Source organism: Chelonia mydas, chromosome 7, assembly GCF_015237465.2.
Source record: "Chelonia mydas isolate rCheMyd1 chromosome 7, rCheMyd1.pri.v2, whole genome shotgun sequence".
Lineage (NCBI taxonomy): Eukaryota > Metazoa > Chordata > Testudines > Cheloniidae > Chelonia > Chelonia mydas.
In genome coordinates, this window is record NC_057853.1 from 95,140,836 (window position 1) to 95,165,206 (window position 24,371).

Below are 24,371 nucleotides of genomic sequence, written 5' to 3' on the forward strand. Positions count from 1 at the left end.
GTGGATGTGTCATTACACAAAGTAAAACTATTTCCCCTTGTTTATTCTCCCCCCATCCCCTTCTTATCAACTGCTGGAAATGGCCCACCTTGATTATCACTACAAAAGGTTTCTCCCCACCCCCACTGTCCTGCAGGTAATAGCTCACCTTTCCTGATCACTCTTGTTACAGTGTGTATGGTAAAACCCATTGTTTCATGTTCTCTGTGTATATAAAATCTCCCCACTGTATTTTCCACTGTATCCGATAAAGTGAGCTGTAGCTCACAAAAGCTTATGCTCTAATAAATTTGTTAGGCTGAGCAGTGAAGATGGTGCAGCTCACAGCTGATTGCTGGCCTGGGGCTATGCTGCCTTGTTTGAGAGGTACATCATGACCCAGGTTTCAGAGTGGGGGTGGGGAAATTGGAATCATGTTTGGCTAAGGGCAGGAATGGGAACAGGGACACAGGTGTAAGGCTCTGTGGTGTCAGAGCTGGGCAGGGGGCCACTAAGGAGGGAAACTAGAATCATGCTTGCTGGAAGTTCACCCTAATAAACATCGAATTGTTTGCACTTTGGACTTCGGGTATTGTTGCTCTCTGGTCATGAGAGAAGGACCAGGGAAGTAAGTATGGGATAAGGGAAAGAATTCATCTTGGGTAAAGGGACACACAGAGTCTGCCTAAAGTTTTGTTGGAGCTGAGCCTTTTAACCATAATCTCCTCCAGGGGTTGACTTTTACAAATGGCATTCACTAAAAAACCCAAAGATCATTAATAGCAGCAGCCTCCCGATCCATGTGATCTCTGGAAGGTAATGGATCCTAGCTCTGCATCAGGCAGACTTCTACAGGGGAAGGTCAGCCAGCTATAGAACTTCTCCTCAGAAAGGTCACTTGCACAGTAATGGGGTGTGACATTTCCCTTATTGCGCTACATCCTAGCCCTCTTCTCTCCCCCCACCACAATCATTGTCAGCTGTTATAAATCCACCTCAGGGGATTCTAGGGACTTTCTTGTATGGCAAGGATATGGGGGAAAGGAGAGACTTGAAGGGCTCTAGGGAAGTCTCCCTGGCTGGGTTTGCATTAATGAAACAGTGGCTGGGAATCTGGAGGCATCTCTTGATTGCCATAGAGTGTTGTGGCTTGGGAAAGGAACTGTACCACAGATCATAAGTGAATACAGGGCACTCTGCATTCTCTTCTTTTTTGAAGTTATTAGAGCTCATAATCCCTCCTTAGCTCTACCTGTTTGAGCTCCAGTCAGCCAAGTACTAAGTATTATTTATTTATCTTTATTAATTTGGAGCCATGGGATCCTTTGTTTTCTTCCAATTCACAATGTTCAGTCAGTTGAATGAGAACCTACTTCCCTGTTAGCATGTCAAGTCCCAGTATATGTTCACTGGAGTCTCCTGAAGTCATTCCCAGGAGCCAGGAGGGTGGATGGACTGGAAAAGGGATAGTGTGGAATCAGTTAATAGTGGGGCATTCCACTGTCACATAGCATGCTGATTCTTTGCCCTCTGAATACAAGGAATACGTACAGCTGCAGAGCTTGGAGGCCCTTGGTGCTTCTGTGGCTCAGCAACCCCAGAGGCAAATTTCTGCCAGACTGTGGGCCCTCACAGTCTTGCTGACAACCATTTGAATGAACCACTGATAACAAGGGAACATTCTGTAGTGCTGCATTTCTTATCTCAAAACTTGTTCTGTTTACATCGGACAGACTTTGTTTTCTGAAACTGTCAACTGAGTAAAAAAATGGCAGCTCCTCTGTTCATCCTCATTTCTCCTGTTTGAAATGGTGTTGGGTGCTGCTATTGTGAACATTTCACCACGATCTTTGTCCTGGGTTAGCACCACTCTCTCCAAAGTTGGGTTCATATTGCATGTTGCAGTCTCTCGGTCACTGCATCCGCACAGCTGAATGAAACACCTCCGGAACTAGAATTATAAAATAAAGGAGATTAACTTTTTTTTAAACCTTACCATGAAGCTTAAAATATCTCTGTGAGGCTGTTTGTGTTTTGCATGAAAACACTTGGAAATCCTTGCGTGAATCAACATTTCAGGATTGGGAATGTGTGGAAATAGCTGTCAGAACCAGCAAATGTTTAGATTTGCAGCTGACACAACAAATAAAGTCATGAGTGCCAGTAAATGCATCAGCTGCTCTTTCATTATCTCACCTAGATACAACTTCCATTTCAAGTCCTTTTTTCTTTATTATAATACTCTGCATTCTGATTTTTAATACCACGAACCACTACTGTTCATCCCACAAACCATTCCTTTCCACTGAGTTTCTTATTACTGTGTCTGTTATCAGCAAAGCAGTCAGGTTTCTTCCCCTTGTCAGCCCTCCTTCAGCTCCATGCAGCCAATCCTCCCCACCCCACCCCTCCGAAAAATGTATGCTATCTCACGCACACCAACGTTTTCCCCTTCCACACACACACACACACACACACACACACACACTTCCCCTTCTCACAAATTCTGCAAACACACCCTAGCATTGCTCCTCCATGTACACACCTCACAACATCCACCAATGTTGCAATGCCCAGAAAACGACAAAAATTGAATGGGAGAGTCTTGCAAACTGAACTTTCATTAAGGAACCAGAATAATTTGTAAGGGTATTTTTTCCCATTCTTCTCCAACCCTAACTTCTACAACTACTATTACTAATTATTGTTATTTTATTTAATATTTATATTGCAGCAAAGCTTAGAGACCAGCCAGCTCAGGGTCCTTGCCCTAAAATTTGAGTCTACAATACATAATATACAGTAGATGGATATAAATATTGGGTTATTTTAATTCGGAAAGATGTGTAATGTAAGTGGAGCAATATTTATCTAAATGAATTAACATGTAGGTAGATAATTAATTATTGAAACAATGCCATTCACTCAGGAATGAGTCAAACAAAATATCAAAATATGAGTATTGAAGGCATACAGTACCTGTTTGTTCATAAAGACATAAATAATCGGATTATAAACTGTAGCTGTTTTGGAAAAGAAAGCTGGAATTGCAGCCAGACGAGGCTCCAGCTCAATGGAAGGCCAGGCGGTGACAAGAATGGAAAAGGCTGCATATGGAGACCAGCAGAATAGAAATGCAAGGATCATAATAATAACCATTCGAGCGACTTGTCTTTCAGGTTTCCTTGTAGTCCCCAATCTGCCTTGAGTATCTGACACCTTTAAAGAAAAACATATAAGGTTCCAGAAAATTTGGTAGAAAATAATATTGATGAATTATATAGTCAGTTGCTTGACCACGCTTTGGTTTGTTATTTTGTTATGAAATATACTCAACAGAGGAAATAATCCGTGTCAGTCAGATTTATTAATATAGTACAGGAAAAAGGATCTACACGATAGCAATCTCAGAAGATCAGTCCCGTGCAGTGATGTTACATTCCCCTTATGCAGAAGATGTGCTCCCTGAAGTTACATCCCCAAAGCCATCTTTTTATACCCTACCTGTTTACCAGTAAAAGGTACCATATACGTCACCTGAAACTAGATTCAATTAAACAGCTTTTTACCTTGTTTGTTTCTGGTACCATGGGGGTACCCCTTTATCTTTTGGTCTGAACCCCTGCATTCAGGTCATGATGTACCTTTATCTTTGTTCTGAGCACATGCATTCCAGGTACCAAGGGGCCTCAAGACATCTCATAGGTTTGTGTGGGTAACTCCTTTCCTGTTGCCATGAGGAAATAATCATATGTCCTGATACTGACAGTTTTCCTAACTACTTCAAGCCAAGGCTTGCTTCAGCTCATGCAAGTTGTTATGGGATACTTAGCCTAAGTGAACAGGATTATAACAAAGATACAGGCCAATTTGGGCTAAATAACTGCTTTAATAATGTGTAGACTTAAATGCTGGGACTATATATGGTGGGTAGTATTATCAGTATAATATATATGTATGCAAACTAGCATATATTAGTTAACTATAAGAAACAAAGACACGGATCTGTAAATCTAGTAAGAAAACTAGCTGCTTTTTTGAAGACAACCTGTAAGGTTGCTGTGACTAGATCATAGCATGTGAGGTTCACTGAGGACTTATGTGAATTACAAGTAGTATCATTATTAAAGTTTGGGGGGTTTAAAGGACAATATCTTTGATTACAAAGGAGTTTAGCACTAATTCTTTATTTTACAATCTCCCAGCCAAATTCTTCCTGCCTTACTCAGACACAATCCCAGTGAAATACTTAATCCTATTGACTTTAGTCATGTGCAAAGTGCACAGGATTTGGCCCTCTATTCAGAATTCAGGGGGCCGGGGTGTGGATAGGGAGCAGGGGAGGGGTCCTGGGGGGGCGCGGTCAGGGCACAAGAAGCGGGGATGGGTTGGGGGTTCTGGGTTCTGTCAGGGGAGAGGGAACAGGGAACAGGGAGGGTTGGATAGTGGGTGGGATTCTGGGGGGGGTTAGGCGTGGGGGGGTCCCAGGGTGGGGGTTGGATGGGCCGGGGGAGCAGTCAGGGGTCAGGAAGTGGGAGGCGGCAGATAGGGGGTGGGGGCCAGGCTGTTTGAGGAGGCACAGTCTTCCCTACCCAGCCCTCCATACCATTTTGCAACCCCGTTGTGGCCCTCGGGCCAAAAAGTTTGCCCACACCTGTCTTAAAGCTATGATCTCGTCTACAAAATCATCTTCTCTGTCTATCAGTCCAACCAAGCACCACTCCTTATGAGTTCCTTCACCAGCTTCGTCAATTTCAGACTTCTTTTTCCTTCATTTTATGATCCTGATCCTGCCTATAGGTCTAAACGCAGAAATTGTGCCAGTTTAACTAAAGGTCTGATGTTAAACTGAATTAGTTAAACCAGTGCAACTTTGCACATGGACACTTAAACCAGTTTAAGCCTGACCTGCACCCTGTTTAGCTTGCACCTGGAAAAAAAAGAGATCATGGTGAGTCAAATAGCAGATATGCAGCACCTGATTATGGTGCTAATTGTTCAGAGTGCTTTGGAGACAGATAAAAGTGTGATAGTAATGTTAACAGGAATTATCCTTATTGTAGTTGTACATGTGCCTACCTAGTCACCAGGAGTGATCATTAGAGCACAAGGAGCAGAGATGCCAGAAGTGTATATCAGACACTCTGCTGCTGCATGCCCTTCACCACCAGAGAGCAGGGAAGAAGCACTGTGAATTGAGCACAGCAGGTTTAAGACCGCATATGTGGTAAGTTGTCTTCCTGCAAAGAGCACTTGGGAAGCTTAGAGGTATTTATTTGACATAGGATGTTGAGGGATATTCCCATGCTGGGCAACCTGAGGAAAGGGAAATGATAGCACGTGACAAAGTAGATTCAGCTGAACGGTTACAACCCTACATTTTCCCCTGTTCCTGCGGCATTTTAGGGGCAGAGTTTTAAAAGTATTTAGGCTCCAAAAGATGCAGATGGCACCTAATGGCATTTTTAAAAGCACCTAGGCACCTAACTCCCAATGGGGAATGCTTTAAATTTTGCACTATATGTTTTTCCACTTGGTTTGATTGCATTTGCTCTTGATTTAGCAGGGATGATTTTGTTTTGTTTTGCTTATAACATCTAGTATGAAAAGAGATTGGTTTATTGCTGTTACCCCTTTCATTGGAATACATACCTGAAACTGATTGCTTGATTACAATAATGTATTTTCCTTTTTTAAAAAAGTGGCTCTGTGGCATTATGATTTTGCATAAGATTCCAAATTATTTAGTCCTAAAGTTGACTAACTCAGTAGTGAATTTGGAACCCCAGAGTTAGCAGGAATAGAGGCATTCTATGATATGTTTGAAATGATGGCTGTTTGCAGTCAAGCATAGAAACAAAGAGTGAGGTGAGTTAAAACTATAGCAATTAAGAGTACTTAATGGTAATGATGATACATCTCAAATAATTATTTATGTATGTTGTGCTAGTGTGTAGGAGCCCCAGTCATAGACCAGTGTTAAGAACTGTACAACACAGAACAAAAAGACAGGCCCTGCCCCGAAGAGCCCATGACATTTATATGGTGCTTTTCATATGTACCTATGTAACACTGACAGACAACGGTCATTGTCAGCAGGGATAAAATCTGGGACCTCTGGAACTTAACGCAAGAGCCTCTACTGTATGAACTAAAAGACACATGTCTCTTAGCCAAGGCTATAGCGGGCTCATCAGTCTCTGGCTGGTCTGGGTGCCACTAAAGGGGGACAGAGTGCAACACCCAGCAGCCTGGGTTACACATACCTAGGAATCACTTCACCCATATTTGAAATACAGTCACCTCTGAAGAAGAACACTAGAGTATTTTAACCAGTAGTAACGGTTTAGGAAAGGTGGTGAAGGAGAGTAATATATACATTTGAAACAGATGATTAAAGGATTAAGTTATTTAAATTCCTGCACCGCTTCCCAAACAAGTCGGATTTCTAGAAGGAATTAGGAATTCCAGTTCTCAGTTCCTATTTTTACTCGTTTCTGTTTATTTTGGCTATTTTAAGGCCTTATAACTTCCTAGAGAAATCAATTTTTATGGTTTTATTTGAACTGTGACAGCCTGCATCTGAGCAAATATCATTTGGGTAATTAGAAAGATGTAGCGCTTTTACAAATAATCATAAAAGCGATCATTTATAGTTTGCATTGTGTGCTGTAAGCTGTGTGTAACCACACCTATACACCCATACACTGAGCTTCCGCATTACTCTTATACATTACCAAGAAGCGAACTACAGAGAGTAAGAACTGGATGTAATAAGGGGTGAAATCAGCAGAGTGCCTAGTGAGGAACCTTGCCTCTTTCTATTTGGTAGTTGTTTTCAGTAGTTTATTTCTTTAAAAAGCAGATTCTAAAACAGTTACAATCAATGTTGTTTTATCAGCTATTTTTAGTTTTAAACTGAAAACCTAAATCCCTAAATGAAATAGTCATATATTGTCATATATTTACTGAAGGAGTTTGTTTTCTAGCCAGATCGGATCTGTAAGGCCAAATTAAATAAGGTTAAGTAGTCAAGCCTTCAGAGAAGATTTTGTTTTGGGAGATGTACTGATTTTTTTCTCTGTAGAGATGCGGAGAGGACTTGTTTTGTTTGTTTTTCAAGGATTGAGTCTTCCTCTGAAAGATGAACTGTATGTTCAGAATGGAAAGTCTAGCTGCATTACGAGAACTGTATTTGTTAAATGTACTGACTAACCAGAAAGAGAATGGAGTTCAGCACAAAACCAAAAGAAAATGAACCTGTAACATGTTTTATAGGCTCCACAAAGGCCTACCAGCTGTCCCCACACAGTTAAGATGTCTCAGCTGCATACAAGCCAGCCCACAGGAGCTCAAAGATATTTGGCATTTTTCTTACGCTGTACTCGGCAGTTTTCAAAGTCTCCTTTTAATTATTTCCTAATATACAAAATAGAGAGGGACTCATCCCAAAACCTCAGTTCCAAGCACTGCTAAATTTTGGGAAGGATCCAACCATCCTCCAAACTTTGCAAGCAAGGCTCATCTCCAGTACCAAAAATTGTTCGCCTGATTCCAAGGCAGAGCTAATACATTATGACTATGGTGTCTACTAGGACAAGACAAACACTTTGGGGATATTTGCAAATGCATTTCCGAAGTAATTCTTTGAATCATGGCGGGTTTGAGTTCAGCAGACAGGTATCGCATAGTGTGTCATGTGACAGCATCATCACATGATGCCAACCAAGAGAAGTCTGTACTTCCTGGAGCATAGGTGGTCATGCTTACACTGCAGAACAAGCCGTGTGGGGAAGAAGCCAATAAAAAAGAGCCCTGAGCTCTGGGAACCTACCCCTAAGGTGTAGGTTGGAGAAGCCAATCCTATTTTTTCATGTGGTGATTCTTGCAAGGGAGAATAGGAGCAGAGGGCAAATACAGTATGTTTAACTGGCTGTGTAATGGTCTGGTGATGCTTGCGACACAATGTGCAAGGCACACACACTCTCTCCATGCAGTGGCAGTCCTTTCACAAACCAACTTCATCACCAACTCTGACAGTGATCCTAAATCACATCTCCCTTCATGTCCATTCTTCTCTTCCTTTCTCCATCCCATTTCCCTGTTACACTCCCCAACATTTCTGTGAACTGAAAAAAAGGAGCAGGTAGAAAGGGACAGAGAAAGCAGATGCAGGAAAAAGTGGAGAGGCGGATGCTCAGAGAAATGGGGTGAGAGAGAGGTAGAGAAAACAGATGAACAAGTGCTAGGAGCGAGAACAGGAGGAAGGGTGAATTCTGTAGCCCACAGATAAGAGGAGCAGTATTAGCTATAAAGGGAAGAGGAGAGCCAAAGCCTGCTCTCTCAGTATTCCACTGCTGTCTCTCAAATACTTGTATAACCCACTCTATATATGTGTGGTGTTTTTCCATATATGGCATAGCCCACCCAGATGAAAATATCATACTCTCCATCTATTAATTATTCCTGTAACTCAAGTGGGTGAGCTTGGTGCTATGTTGCTGACAGTTGTGGGTTCAAATGATGATGATGTGTGTGTGGAGGTGAAAAATTTATACACGTCTGTGTAATAATTAGTCCAAGGAGTGACTTGCAGGATGTATTTAGAAGTGAATTTGGATGTTGTGTTAACATTGGTTTCATGATTGTATGTTTAGTGTTTTTATTTTGGTTAGTGGGAGCTGTCCTTTTAAGAACCGTGTGGCAGATTCAGAATGTATTCAAGACTGTCAAGGGCTTGGCTACACCTGGAGTTACTCCTGATTAAGAGTGAACACTCTTAAGAACAAGAGTACCTTGTTGCTGTTTAGTTTGGTTAAGCTACACATGTGTGGAAGATCTTGCCTCTGTTCCCAGAAAGGAGAAGATCCTGCCTGTGTAAACTCCATAAAAGGTCAGAACTTGATTTCAAATGAACTTATCCTTCCAGAAAGTCAGCCCCATTCTTGAATGTGTAACTTTAGTGCTTAAGGGGTGCCTCAGTGTATTGCTAATGAGCTCCAGAGCCTTTCACTTGTAGGTCATCTATTTGTATCTTGCTTAGCTCAACAGGGATTAGATCTTGTTCCTATCTAAGGGAAGCTGGATGACCCCTATATGCGATACGTTTAGCAAATCCCAGTTCCAGCTCCCACACCACTAACTCACCCCTACATTTTGCACTAGGTTGTAAATTCTTCATGACTTTTCCTTACTCTGTGTTTGTACAGCAAGTCGCACAGTGTGGCCCCAAACTCAGTTGGGGGCTGCAGTGAGAGCTCCTACTGGGGGGAGGGGGCAAAATCATCTCTCTGATTCTAAATTTGTGAAAGTTGGCAACACTGGGTTATCCCACACACATTACAGGGCAGGTACAGGGAAGTTCAGAAAACAGAAGAAGGATTGAAAACATGATTCAAATTTTTTTTTTTAATCTTTTGATTTTTGGGGCCAATCTCATGATTTTTTGAAGTTTTGGGATGTATTGCAGTATATAAATAGAGGCCTGGATTCTGGGCCATGCTCCAGCTGTTTTGTACTGTTCTGCTGGCACACACTGACGATAAACCCAGCAGATCCAGTTCTCAGAGGTTCTCACCTAAGTAAGTTTTTCAGATGGCATAGAACTGCCATCGATGGCATGATTGAGGTGTTCCTCTGCAATCCCTAGCTGCCGGAATGTCCCCTTTGAGCTCTTGGCAGCTGTCACAGATGAGAGCAGGCTGAAGGCCAAAGGGTACTCTAACCTGGGCCAGAAAACTAGCCCAGTGCAGTGTCTCCAGGACTCAGAAAATACAAAAGAGATGCCTTTTTGCCTCATTCTCCCTTCAGCTATGCAAAGTGTTTCTCAGCCACAGATGAGCAAATGATGCAAAGTATCTAAACAGAAATGCAGTCTTGACAGGAGCTATAAACTCTGTTTCCACACACCCACTCCTTCCCATTAATCCTAATGGAGCTTTTGTGGGTTACTCCACACTGTGTGCCCGTGTGTAAATGACAGCTAGGATGTATTTTTCTGGTACTGTGTTTGGATAGTATTTTGACTCTGCTCCATCTCTACTTGTCTCACATTAGCCTGTCCCTTCTAATTCTGGCTTGTCACAGATGACAATGTATTCCTCCTAAACCCAGGACCAATTAATTGATAAGGAGCGCTGAAGTGGTGCTTTATATGACAAATGAAGGAATGACGCATAAGGTCTTTATCTCTATTGTAAACCACTAATTAAAAACTTTCCTTAAATTGTTCAGTCCTTTAGTAACTTTCAAACTGGTTTTTTAAACCTTCTGTTGGATCCGTGGAGACATGAATATTGAGAGATGGGAGTTCTGCGGTGAGTGGCTCTGTTTGGAAAGAAACTGATGAGACCCCAGAGCAGCATGTTTCCAAACAGAGATGGCCCCAGACAAAATCACTAGCTGCAAACACCTGCATTTAGGAACATTCAGGACCCCAGTTTTGAGGCTTGCATCCCTCTCTACTGTATTGAATTGCTGTATTTAATACAATCTAATGGCAATTACAGAGCTCCTTACGCAAGAAACCAGTATCAACATACTGTTGTGCAGAGGCCTGTACTTTACCCTGTCAAAAGTAATGAAACCCCAACTCAGTCCCGTATATAAAAGTGTTGGCAAAAGTTGTGGACAAAGATTAGTACAAACTGAATGGCTTCACTAAAAGAACTATGCTAAGGGGTCTTGAACGCTCCTAGTAAAGTCACAGATTTGGACATTGCTTGTTTGAAGATAATTCCTGAACCCCAGAATCCACCATGACGCTGTTGGGTCTTCGTTGTCCTGATAGTGAAAGATTTCCTGACTAAACCAAGCCAGAGAGAGGGAACATCACTAGTTTTGGCTAAATCCTGAACAGCACCTGTAATGTGAGTCTTAGGTTCCTGTTATCATCCCTTCGTTAATAAGTCATTTTCCTTTTCTATCTTATATCCTCTTTTCCATTTCTCTTTTTGGCTTCTGGAGTCTACAGGAAAACCCCCTTTCTATGGAGAAATGCCTGTCTGAGTGACCATCTCCCGAGGAAGAGCAGCTGATCAAAGCTGCTGCATGTGCTGAAGGAAACCCGTCTTCCTCTCCACATTTTAATTTTCTTTTCTGGATGTCAAAAAAAAAATTCTCTTGGTCCTGCAATCAGCTTTGACTACACCAAGGAAGGCAGCCCCATTGGCGCAGCCGCACAAAAAAACTGTTTGGGGAACCACGAGTAATGGATTTTGGAAATAGAGGTTCATCACCTTTATCAACAATGTTTAGAGACTTTGGGTTGTTCTGAAGTCAACACAGGCATAAATGCTTTGGGGGTTCTACTACATTGCAATTTACTTCTCTCTTTTGCTGAAGGGGTCCAGTTCCACATCAGAGTGTCTGTGCACAGTAGAAGCACAAGTTCTTCTGCAGTTAACACCCAAGTTTGAGAACGCTTTTTGTTTTAAGACCTACATGAATCTTTGTGCAGCTATTTCAGCTAGCCTCCCCTGGATATTTACAGGATGAAGTCCTGGCCCCACTGAAGTCAATGGAAAAACTCCCATTGACTTCAATAGGGCTAGGATTTCACCCACAACATGTAGTTTCCTATCCAACTTATCCCAGTAGACAATTAAAACTTGTCTTTGGGATGAAAGCTCAGAAACTCATTTCCTTAACTTTTCTCTTCTGTCTTGTTTTACACACCGGACCTGTTTTGACATGCAGAATAAATAAAAGCAGACATTTAAATATTCAAACACTAAATAAAAAATCCCAGTACAATGTAGCCTGCTTTCGTTAAATCTTAGATGAAGGATTATGATGGTGCTGCATTGTTGATGAAACAAAGGTGGTAATATTCTCTTCCTAGGTGGAAAACATAGTGAGTAGCTTATTAACACACTTTAAGCAAATTTGTGAGCATTCCTTTTTTGTATGTGTACTATTTTGAGAAAGTTGGCATAATTTTTAAGTCACAAACAAAAACATTTTTTAAGCCTATTGTCCTTTTCAGGTCCCAGTGTCCCTGGAGAACCTTCTGGATTCAGTTTATTGCCTTCCATGATATGTGCTGCACAGTATTCTGTAATTTACAGTTTCTACGAGCTCATGTAAATATCTTGTGTCAGAGTGTTAAGTAGTGCTGTTTTTAAGCATTACTGTCATATTCCACAACACAGCTCTTAACATTTCCAAAACCTGGAAATTTCGAGTAGATATTGACTTACTCTGGTTTAAATCTGAAGAAACTCCACTGATTTGAAGTAAAACTGTAAATAAAGCTTTATTGGCTTGTTCCGTTTCTTTGTTTGTTTACACAGTGTAGCATGTTCTTTCACTCCTCTGATATTTAACTTACAGGATGTACTGATAAATGAGTCAAACGTCAGACTTTTGAAGAGTGATTGCTAATCTGTATGAATTTCTCTGTGGAAGAATGGGTATTTAACAAGCCATGATAAATCTGCTGACTATACGCTCTGTCTGGAAATTCGATCTGCTCACAGTTTGGTGGTCTTGGACAGTGCTTATGTGCTGAAAATTCCAAACAACTGTGTAATTATGCCTTTTTGTTTGTTTACTTTGTAGTGTTTGTACCTACCTTTCTTAGTTTCCTCATCAATTTTCCATAGGATACCAAAATCACAAGTAATGGCAGTATGAAACAGGTGGTGAAGAATGTAATAATGTAGGTATGATCATTATAGGCTCCTGAATACCTGTATAAAACACAAAATGTATTATATTTTTAATATTACATTATTACTTCTTCAGTTTGTTTTGTGGAGAGGAAAAGAATCCTTTCATGTTCTCCAGTAATATCAGTGTGTGTCTTTACTAGATTAGAAAGCAAACCTTATATGTTGTGCTGTAAGAAGGCTGATGCTTTCAGAGATCAGTATAGTCTAACAAGACACTGAGTATCAGTATCTCTCACATACAGATATATTTTATAAACAGAATTTAATTATAAAACATTTTGTGACCCTTTGAAATGCAGGGATGTACAGAAATGTAACATTTTATTATAGGTGGCTCAAGCCACCTACCTGTTGGATATTCTGGTCTAAATTTTCAAAGGGTACACATTACATATAATGCTCTTTTGCTGGTACATAAACATTTCTATGAATATTGTGGGCAAATACCTCTGTGCATGCACAAATGAGGGCTTGCGCACATATTGGACTTGTGTGAGCACAAATGAGGTGCACATAAATGGACACACAATCTATTGTGTGTACTTTCAGACTCTAAGGTTATGGCTACACTTGCAGATGTAGAGCGCTTTGAGTTAAACCAGCCTTCATAGAGCGCAGTAAGGAAAGCGCTGCAGTCTGTCCACACTGACTGCTTCAAGTGCACTGGCGTGGCCACATTTGTGGCACCTGCAGTGGCACTGGGAGCGGTGCATTATGGGCAGCTATCCCAGCATGCAATTGACTGCAATGTGCTTTTCAAATGGGGGGGTGGCGAGTGGGGTGGAGTGTGACAGGGAGTGTGTTGTGTGTATGTGGTGGGAGAGAGAGTGGGTTTTGGGGGGGCTTAAAGCATGTCAGCATGCTGTCTTGTAAGTTCAGACAGCAGCAGACCTCCTCCTCCTCTCCACCTCTCTCCTCACACAGCATTCCACAGTAATGGCTTGCTTTGTCTCGGAGATGGTTGTCAGAAACGGAGCTTTCAAAGGGCATATCCACATTTCAAAGGGCGAGTTCAAAACAATGAGAAGAGTAGCTACTTGACTTAAGGGGATTATGGGACATTTCCGCAGGCTGATCAGGGCACAGTAATGCAACACCTCATTCACACTGACGTCCTGGCGTTTCAGCCACTACGCAACAAGCGTTAATCTTCTCGCCGAGGTAGAGTACCAGCAGCTCTGTAGCTACAGAGTCAGAGTGCTCTACGTGCCTTGCCAGTGTGGATGTGGAGTAAGCTAGGGTGCCTGGGGCTGCTTTATTGCGCTGTAACTCGCAAGTGTAGCCAAGTCCTAAGTTAGCGTAGCCTCTGGTTTTGTTTTTTCACTGATGTGCTATCGGAGTTACCTTACCAGTTGGGTTCACAGGTAGTTCCAATCTTGCTGGTGGTGTAGCTGCTCCAGCCCATGGTAGGAGGGATGGTCCAGATAAAGGAAAAGATCCAGACGAAGATAATGCCCAGGGCTGCATGCTTCCCCCTCAGGCGCATATTTCCCAGTGGACGACAGATCACAATGTACCTCTCAAAAGCCAGCAGAGCAAGAGACCAGAGACCAACGATTCCTGTAATGAAAATGTGCATCTTGGTCAAAAAGAGGACATTACAATACCATCTTAGCAGTAGATCAAAAAGCAAACTCCATCCTACATCACAAGCCCTTGCTATTAGTTCAAGCAGAGGTTGGATGTGTAAAAGAATTACCCCATATTTGAGTTTCATTTTGAGTGTGCAAAAGCTCTTAGACTGGACTACAGCTTTGGCCTGCTGTACACAGATTTAGAAACCCAACTCAAAGTGTGGATTGTTTTAATTGCATCGGATTTCTCCTCTTGTTCCTTGTGTGCCACGGAAAGATTTTTCTTATCAGAGTGCAAGGGAAGCCATGTGTGGCTTGTAAGAATAATTGGGTAAGATCTATCTTAAAAAGCTGACTTTTCAAAAGTCTGAAACAGATTTAGCCCATTTGTAACTCAAACTGTCATGCAATTCTGTCTTACACTCGGCTGTCTGCCGCCTCAAGGAACCATTCTGCTACCCATGGATCGTAGATACTCCTTTCCCCCCAGACGTACCTCATGCACCAAGGAGCCAGAGTAGTGAGGGTAGGAGCTGTCATTGGAGACCTAGACCATGCAGAGCTTCCCCCCATGCTTGGCAGTTAAACCAGTCTTGGTGGGGCTGAGGGTCTTGTAGTGATCTTGGGATTCATTAAGTCACAAACCAGTGAATGAGAAAGGAATGAAACTTTTATTAACAAAACTAGAGAGTGTCTGTGATGAACTGCTGTACAGTGCTGCACTGTGTTCTCAGGCCATCTGCTTCCAGGGCACATCTCAGAATTCCTATTTATAATACTGTCCCTCATGAGGGAGCTTTTCTAAATTATAATGTTGCACAAACTTATTTCTACATCTTCCCTCCTAAAAGAAAATTAGCTCTTATTTCTTGTATATAGAAGAACTATCTAATAACACATACATTAAATTTGACCCAACTAATATGTTTCCATAAACTATAATCCATATACAAAATGTATCAACTATCTAGAGAGGAGGGGTTACCTGCATATCACTCTGACATGACTCTTTACCACTCATTTTCCTCAAATACCCCTGTGACATTACCCAGGTACAATCTGGAATGCTGAACAGCTGTGTCCCCTTAAGTGTCCAACCTGGAGTGCTTTTTACACTGCTTTGCTGTGAGAACAAACCACTCCTGGTCCTGCTCACACACAGCCTCTAGCATGCAAAATCACTCCCAGCTAAATTAAATGAATGCTCTGACCAGCCACTCATGAATTACATGTAGAGCGACACCAGCAAACTCCCAGTCCCAGACTTGTCCCCAGAAATGTGCATCCTGTTCTGCCCAGCTCTCTCCTTCTGGACAATACAAGATCATAGAATGTCTGTCATTTCATTAATGGAACATGATATGGGCCAGATTTGTTATCACAAGTGGAGGTTCCCGAACATTTCAATCCCAACACACACTGGTTTAGGTTAAACAATAAAAGAAGTTTATTAACTACAGAAAGAAGGATTTTAAGGGACTACATGTAATGAGGTATAAAATCAGAATTGGTTACAAAGAAATTAAAAGATAATATGCAAACTAATACCTAATTTAGTAAACTAAATAGATTCAAAGCAAAGGTTTTAATCTCACCATATGCCTACAGCAGTCTGTATTGGATGAAAAGCATCCCAGCCAGGACCCCTTTCCCCAAATGATGTTTCCTTTGTCTTTCAAGCATTGTAGCTGCTGTGAGTAGAGATGGTGGAGACATGTAATTTGTGTTGTGAGTGTCCTCCATTCTTATACCATTCTCTGCTCTTTGAGGATTATCTACAGCTGGGGTTCACGTGACAGGCAGTCAGTTTACAAGGAAGATCCCAGCCAGGACTTAAATTCTCAGAGACTATTTCCCGGAGCTCCACACGTCCTCTCCAATTTGGGGCTCTGGGTTTCAGCTCCGGGAGGGGGGTCTCTTGGGGCTTTAGCTGGGGGGAGCTGTGGCTCAGGGCTTCAGCCCTGTGCGGGGAGGGGGCACCAGGGCTCAGAGTGTCAGCCCCGTGGGAGGCACCGGGGCTCCTGCGGGTTTGAAAATATTTACCGAAGCTCTGCTGAATTTAAGCCCTGCTCCCAGCCGTTCCATTGTCAATATGTAAAGTTCTCACTGACATCCTTCTTCCTGCTACAGAATGGCTGCTTAACTAGGTAATAGTCTATAATAGTTTATCTGATTATGCTGATTATTTGATGGGGCACTAGTGTGTCTTTGTCTCTGAAAAACTAGTTTGGGCCTGCTTGTCTTAAACTTGGAGCCTATTATAGCAAAGTTATAAAATAGAATCTTATAACTTTACATACAATGTTGCCACACACATTTTACCAGGAAAATAATGTTCAGCAGATTATGAATTTTCAAATGAAACCTCACAAGGCATACCTTGTACAAAATTTATCATAGTTTTATAAAAAGGGTAATGATAATGGTACAGACTGTCACAACCCCTTCTCCAGCCAGGTTAGCAAGTCTCTATGAGCCTTTCAGGATGTTTGATCTCACTCTCTAATCATCTCAGTATCAGCCTTTCATTAGTGTCTAGTTCTCTTGTTGCTTTCCAGTTTGTCCTTTGTCCTTTGATGATAAACCATCAGTCAGTTAGTAAATGCCAGAATCCACATTCACTGTTTTGGAAACTTCTGCAATTAATCTTAGATCCTTTTGATTAGTCCAAAATGTGTCCCCTTAGTCTGTGTGGACTATGTAAGACCTGGCATGCAGCAGTTCTTTAATGGTATCGCTTTGGCTCCAAATATTAGAGGTATAATTCCTCAGGCACTCTCTACTACCTAGGTTAAGAGATGGGAGATCATGGGCTTTTTTCTAAAAATATTTCTTCTTCCACTTCTGATTTTCTTTCATCTTCCATGTGGTTTCATTGTCAGGAGATTTCAGTAAATTACCAGAGATTGGTAAATTAGATCTGATCCTTCCCATTAACAGCTGAGCAGAAGAAGAGCTATTCAAATGCCCCCACTATCAAAAGTTTTTTTTCATAAGGTTCTTTACTGTCCATATAGACCTTTGCACAAGTCCATTTCATTGGGGGTAATTTGAACTTGATGTTTTGTGATGAAAATCCCAATTTGTGGCAAATTGACTAAAATCTGCTCTGGAAAATTGCAGTCTATTATTTCTAAAGACTTCATCTGGAATGACGTGTCTTGAAAATATTCCCTTCATGCTGGCTATCACTGACTTACTACTAGTAGTGTGCTGGGTACAGAGAATAATAATCTGTGACTATTAAATAATTCTTTCATTTGCTTGGTAAATAAGTCAGTGCCTACTTTCTCATAAGGCCTTTGTGGCACTGTGCAAGGCATGGCTTTTAATTCAATCACAAAAAGCAGTTTCCTGCTGCATTAGTAATCTCGTGCTTGATCCACAGTCAATACATCACCTCTCATCTGTGTTCCCTCTAAGCTGCGCACTGGGGTGGCCTCCCAGGAATGTTTGAAGTGCCGCGCAGTTGATTATCAGAGCCAGAGTATATTCAGGTGCCCCTCCCCCTGCTGCTTCACGTTGCTCCTGCCCTCTGCCTTGGAGCCCCTGCTGCTCCTGGGATCCTCCTGCTGGCTGTGCAGAGTGGGAGAGAGGGGGGCTGATGTCAGGGTGTTCCCCTACACCCGGCCCTGAACCCCAGCAGGGGAGACAGAACAGCCTTACCCAGGACTCCAAGCAAGAGAGGGTCTGAGGTCTGAACACTGGGCAGTGAGTGAGTGCCTTTACCTTAAAGAGACAGTGCACAGTCTCTCACAGACTTCCCCAGCATACACAATCTCTGACTGTCTGTCTCTCTCCTCTCTCTCTTACACACACACACACACACACACACACACACACACACTGTGTGTGTCTTTGTCTATACACACAGAGAGAGAGAGAGAGAGTCTGTGTGTATCTCTGTCTATATACACACACACACACAGAGAGAGTCTGGTAGTTGGTAGTTCCTGCAATGCACATATATTCTCTGTAATTTTATTCTTTCAAAGTGTGTTATTTTAGTTTTTTGACTGGTCTATGCACTTCATCATTTTTATTTCTCTCTTGCGCTTAAATTTAGTTCTTTGAGTAGTGAGTTCTAAAATGCCTAACCTGTCCTGGAGTAATTATCCCTATGGTAACTTTTTAAAAATATATATTATATCTAGATCTTTTGTTTCTGCTGGTGGCGCACATGCACACTTTACCTCGGTGCACATAACAAAATTTATTCCATACCTGGATGGAAAAATTAGAGGGAACATTGCCTCTCATGCCCATTGGTTGCACGTCTCAATTCCTAAATGACTCTTGTGGATCTTCTGTAGCATTTCTTTCTGAAAATTTATTGGTATTGCAACCTTGCTGCCCTTGAAAATCACTCAGTCTATCACAGTAAGTTCATATCTGCAGTTCCAATAGTTAGAGCCCTGTGCAGATACAAATTTATACCCGCGGATGCGGATATCTGTGGATATAAATCGGTATCCGCAGAACTGGAGGGCTCTCCCAGGAACTGCAGCGGTGAAAGGAGCAGAACATGGGGCCACTGATCCCAGGAGCCAGCGCCCCATGCCAGCAGTTCTTCCGGTGTGGCTGTACCCCTTCTCCGTCCCTTCTCTGCTGCTGTCTGCATCTCCTGTCTGCTTGCACACACTAATGTGACCAAGGACAGCTGCTGGTGAGCCTGGTGCCCGCCCCAGTGAGCGGGGCTGGGATCAGTACAGCCGCACTGGAGGAGCTGCCAGTGCAGAGCAATGGCTCCTGGGAGTGGTGGCCCCATGTTCTGCTCCCTTCACCGCTGTGATTCCCAGGAGAGCTCTGCAGTTCCGCGGATATTAATTTATATCTGTGGATATCTGCATCTGTGAGTATAAATTTGTATCCGCACAGGGCTCTACCAATAGTCTCTTATACTTGGACAGCAACTGCATATTTCTTCAAGCCACCCTTTAATTATCACATTAAGGATCTCCAGTGATTCATCTTTCATCGCTTCCCCTCTGATTTGTTGCAGGTTTTTGTTAGCTACAGGAATTGACTTTACAATCAGATCTACACAGGCTTGCATCTCTATCGCTTGGGTCTTCTCTGGCTTCATAGTGAGAGTCACCACTCAGGAAAGTGCATCATAGTAAACATGAATTTGCTGGGTGTTTAGGTCACAACCAAATCATACTCTTGCTGCTTTATCATCATTCTTTGACTACTTAAGATACAGTAATTTAGCAGTTTGCCAAATAATGCTATGAGAGGCTTCCTGTCTGTTTCAACATCCACTGTCTGGCCATAAATATATTGCTTGAAGCTCTCACAGGCAAACAATATTCCTAAAAGCTTGTTCTCAATCTGGACATATTTGTTTTCCACATCAATCACTGACTTGGATATGTACGCCCCTGGTTGCCAACAATCGTCGTGTTTCTGTAAAATCACTGCACCTAACCCAGACTGTGAAGCGTCTGCTGAAATTTTAATAGGCCTGCTTGGTGCATAGAACTTCAACACTGGCTCTTGTATGAGTTGTTGTTTCAAACCTTCTCTATGATTCCTCCTGTTTTGCCAGTACCATTCACTTTTATTTTCTAGAAGTTTCTTCAAAACTGCTGCTTTTGTAGATATGAATTTTCCAAGATAATTAACATTCCCAGAAACCGCTGGACATCTTTCTTTGACTGGGGACATGGCATTATTTCAGTGGCTGAAACCTTCCTCTTGTCAGGTTTTACACCTTTTTTGGAAATAGTATCTCCAAAAAAAGTCAGTTCTGGAACCCCTGAAACATGTCTCTCCCTATTTAGTTTCAAGTTTGCAACTCTAGCTGCATCTAAGACTTCCTGAAATAACACTCTTCATTAGTTGAACCCCAGATTATGATATCATCCATTGACGTGTTGAGACCGTTCATATGTTCATATATCATAGGCATGGTTTTGTGGTACACTTCTGGTGCTGAAGCTATGCTGAGAGTAGGCATAAGAATCTGTATCTTCCAAATGAGATATGAAATATGCATAATGTTGAGCTTTCTTCCATTAATTGTTCGTGCCAAAATTCTGAGGAGGAATCCAATTTACTGAAATATTGTGCATTCGCAAATTGAGCAATAATCTCCTGTGTGGCTGGCAGTTTGATATGTTCTCCTTTTATAGCTTTGTTGTGGTCTCTCAGATCTAAGCCTATGTGTAGCTGACTGTTGTTTTTCTCCACAGTGACTAGGAAGCTCACCCATTCTGTTGGTGCCTCAATTTTTTGTATTATGTGCATTGCTTCCATTCTTATGAGTTCCGCCTTAAATTTATCACAGAGTTGAAACGGCACCTTTCTACATGGATGGATAACTGGAGGGATCAGCTTGTTTATCTGGATTGTATGGTCACCCTGCAAGCAACCAATCCTTGAAACAAATCATGATATTCCCAAATGAGTATCTCCTAGCCAGGTTCAGTATGATCTTGTAATGAGAGCACCTATTCTACCAGATTGAGTTTTTCACAGGCAGCCAGACCTAAAATTAGTGTCACCTGCTTTGGTACTACAAGGAACGGGAGCCTGTATGTGGTGCTTTTATATTTGACGCGAGCGATGCTCCTCCACTTCACTGGTATATTTGTTCCAGAATAACCAATTATATTTATATTTGTTGGTCTATTTTCATTCCCTCATAATCTTGTTCAGACAGACTATTAACCTGAGCTCCCTTGTCCAGTATGAGTGGAATAATTGCTTCATTCACTTTCATTGGCAGCATCCAGTCCATCTCATCAGTTTTGCTTGATCCAGGCACGCCTATGTGAAACTCCCCAACCATGTTTTCAGCTACATGCACTTGACTTTTCTGGGATTTGCAGCATTTTGCAAAATGGTTATTTTTTTCACACTTATGGCAGAGTTTCCCAAAGGCAAAACAATGTTTGGGGTCTTTCTGAGATCCAAATCTTCCACATAACCACCTGTACCCAGTCTCCCTGCTAGCTGTCGTTTTCATAGCTGGTAGTTCCACTTTTTAATTTGACCCTTTCTGGCTATATTCTTTTGTACTTAGTACATGGATAACCCCTTCTGATGAATTCAGCTCTTTGGTTTGTGCTTTCACAATTTCTGCCCCCCTGAATATCTGGAGGGCTTTTTTTCAAGTTAAATCTCCTTCACAGAGCAGTCTCTCTCTTAACACATTGTCTTTAGTGCCACAAATGATTCTGTCTCTAAGCAGTGACTCTGTGAACTCACCAAAGACACAGGTTTTACTGAGTTTACTTAATTGTGTGACACATTGCATGCAGGTAAAAAATTTCTCTTTAAATGTCTCATTCCTTTCTGCAATGCAATGTTCCACAAATTTAGTCAACATTTTACTTAACTTCATGCTTTTACCTTCTTCAAACTTAAAGTTGTTATAAATATTCGGTGCTTCTTCCATAACAACATGCAAAAAGATTGATTTCACTTTATCATTTTTTTCATCTTCTCCTATGGAAGACAAATACAATTCAAATCTCTGTCAGAATTTATTCCAGTTTTCTGCAATATTGCCTGATAATTGCAGATTGGGTGGAGGTTGCAACACACCCATATTTGGCTTTCTTCTCTTCTTAAGCTAGACAAGCTACTATTGTGCTCATAAAATACATCCAAAAGCCTTTTGTTCTTCTCTGTTTACTTCTCCATGTGCTCCCCTTTCCTCTGCTTTCATTTCAAACACAGGAGTTAACCTCAGAATTACTGCAGTTTCTTTCTCATTCAGCAGTTCTGACACCATGTAATGATCTTGGGGTTCATTAAACAATAAAACAGTGAATGAGAAAGGTATACAACTTCTATTTTAAAAAACTAGAGTGTCTGTAGCGAACTGCTGTACACAGCTACACTGTGTCCTCAAATCTCTTTCCAGGGCACATCTCAAAATTCCTATATTCATAATACTGTCCCTTAAGACTGAGCCTCTCTAAATTGTAATCTTGCACAAATACAACTCTACAGGTCTGGCCCTGTACATTCACAGCAATCCTTCCCAAAAGCTTTTGACTCCCCGCACACTGCCAATTTCATTTGCAGAACTCTATGCCCAAAGATGTATGGATTTTTTTTTTAAGTTGTAATGCAGGCCATAGTACTCCAATATCTCCTCATCTGAGCTCAAGACCTGGAGCCAACAACTCCTGAGTTAATGACATTTGCTCTGCCATGACATTCCTTGTCCCATTATCCCATCTGTGATAATACCTCATAGGGAGGTATGTGGAAAGGTTTAATTAGTCAATTTTTGTAAAGCACTTTGAGGAAGAAGAAAAAAATTACAGACTTGCTAAATAATAGTACTAATTACCTATTTAGGGTTTGTACATGATCTTGTGTGGTTTGGACTTATTCTATTTGGCAAAATAGAATCATAGAATATCAGGTTTGGAAGGGACCTCAGGAGGCCATCTAGTCCAACCCCCTGCTCAAAACAGGACCAATCCCCAACTAAATATGGTTGCTAGAAACAAATACAATCCCCTGACTATATAATTTTCACACTTTGAGGTACTTAATATTTCAGAATAATTCAAGAAAGTTGGCAGGTTCAGCTCTTCCCAGTCTCCCTTATGCTATCTGGCAACTTCTAGAATGGATGAGCTATCAGTGGAGGGTAAGGGACCTTCCTTATGGGTCACTCACAGCGGGCTGCTCTCATCCATCAGTATGGATAGTTACGGCTGCACACCAATATTTCTGACTTCACTCTCTAGCACTGTCCTTGAGTACGAGAGCTGACCTGGTTAGGAGATTACCACTGCTATGTGACTTCAAAAAAATGATACCCAGCTATAAAACAGCAAAAAGAGAAAAAGCCAGTTAGAATGCAGGCATTGATTTATTTTTTGTATGGGATGCCTCATTTTAATTTCCTATCTGGGCTGAAGACCTGGGAGGTGAAGGGGTGTAGGGAGAAAGGCTATCACTTGCTAGGTTTACTATTCTTTTTCAGTTTTTAATATACTTCTTATATTTAGTAAAGTAACACAACAAGAAAGGGACATGAAAAATGACTGATTTGAAATAGATCATGTCGAAATTAGTTTCTGATCTTTGTTTATGACACTGCATAGTATGTCAGAGATTACTATTGCAGCAATATCACAATCCTGCCCAAACTATAGGAAGATCCTCATAAAATAAGAGGAGTTTTACTATCAAAACATTTTTTCATACTTTGTGAACAGCAGGTGCGTGCTTGCTCTCACTCTCTCTCACACATACACACCATGAAAATTGTTAAATATTGTTGTTAAAATATTTTACTACCATTGTTTTACAGAAAAATATAACCGAACATATGTTAAAGATAAAGACATTCAATGAGCAACATGAACTCAGCAAGCCACAGCAACTACAGAACATAATTTATTGGAAAGAGCCAGTGAAATCATTTGCATGTAAAGTCAGTGACTTTATAAAGTTGCAGTGTACACAACCACTTTGATGTTCCTGTTTGATTCTAAACCTACACAACACAGACCTCAGCCTGAGGGAAACTTCTTTTCTTAAGGCTTCATATTAAGACAAATGAATATGAAAATATAAACAAAGTTAAGCTTACCAAAGAATGTGATGGCAAATCCCTCCAGTACACAAGCCCAATGTCCCATATAAAAATAGCCTTTTATATTGGTAAAAAAACTGATCGTGCCACCAATCAATGAGACCAGAAAATCAGCTATAGCCAGGTTTACTATGACATAATTGACAGGTTGCCTCAACTGTTTGAACTTAAAGGTCACCAGTATGACAGCAAAATTCTCAGAGAGTGACAGAGATGTCACCAAGAACATTAATGCAGCTAGAAGCTGGAAGTTCCAGGGCTGGATGATTTCCAGGGGGTGGTGGAAGGGATCCCAAGGCGTGGAGCTTGCAGTGGAACCAGAGAGCAGAGACTCATTTTCAGGTGCTCTGAACACATCCATTTCTTTCTCTCCCTCGCCAGAGAAGGGAAGGATCTCAGATAGTATTTGATTGTATAAGGGGTAGATATTCAGGTTAAAAGGAGGAATTTGCCATCCCCAACAGTCGTTTAAACAAAAGCTCCATGAATCTTCCTTTCCAAATGAAGTCTAGGAAGTAAAAGTTTTGGCTAGAGGAAAATTTAGTGCTGTGCATGGGAAGTGGGAACAAGTCC

General features: G+C 41.5%; 1 protein-coding gene across 1 annotated transcript; it reads right to left on the minus strand.

Annotated features, from left to right (window-relative positions):
• Positions 1–1,670: 1,670 nt before the first annotated feature.
• LOC102948174 (vertebrate ancient opsin) lies at positions 1,671–24,159 on the minus strand. Its single transcript, XM_007053023.3, has 5 exons — positions 23,796–24,159; positions 14,003–14,213; positions 12,554–12,671; positions 2,959–3,198; positions 1,671–1,930 (listed from the first exon to the last, which is right to left on the minus strand). Exons 1-5 carry the CDS (start codon positions 24,157–24,159, stop codon positions 1,700–1,702), a joined length of 1,164 nt encoding a protein of 387 aa, XP_007053085.2. The 3' UTR covers positions 1,671–1,699.
• Between the last annotated feature and the right edge of the window lie 212 nt (positions 24,160–24,371).

What these genes read in the sequence shown, in the direction of transcription:
- LOC102948174 (XM_007053023.3), bottom strand. Translation starts at nt 24,159, where the DNA reads ATGGATGTGTTCAGAGCACCTGAAAATGAGTCTCTGCTCTCTGGTTCC. An exon ending in ATTTGCCATCACATTCTTTG is followed by an intron (nt 14,214 to 23,795) that starts GTAAGCTTAACT and finishes TTTTCATTACAG; the next exon opens with GAATCGTTGGTCTCTGGTCT. An exon ending in ACTACCTGTGAACCCAACTG is followed by an intron (nt 12,672 to 14,002) that starts GTAAGGTAACTC and finishes TGTTTTATACAG; the next exon opens with GTATTCAGGAGCCTATAATG.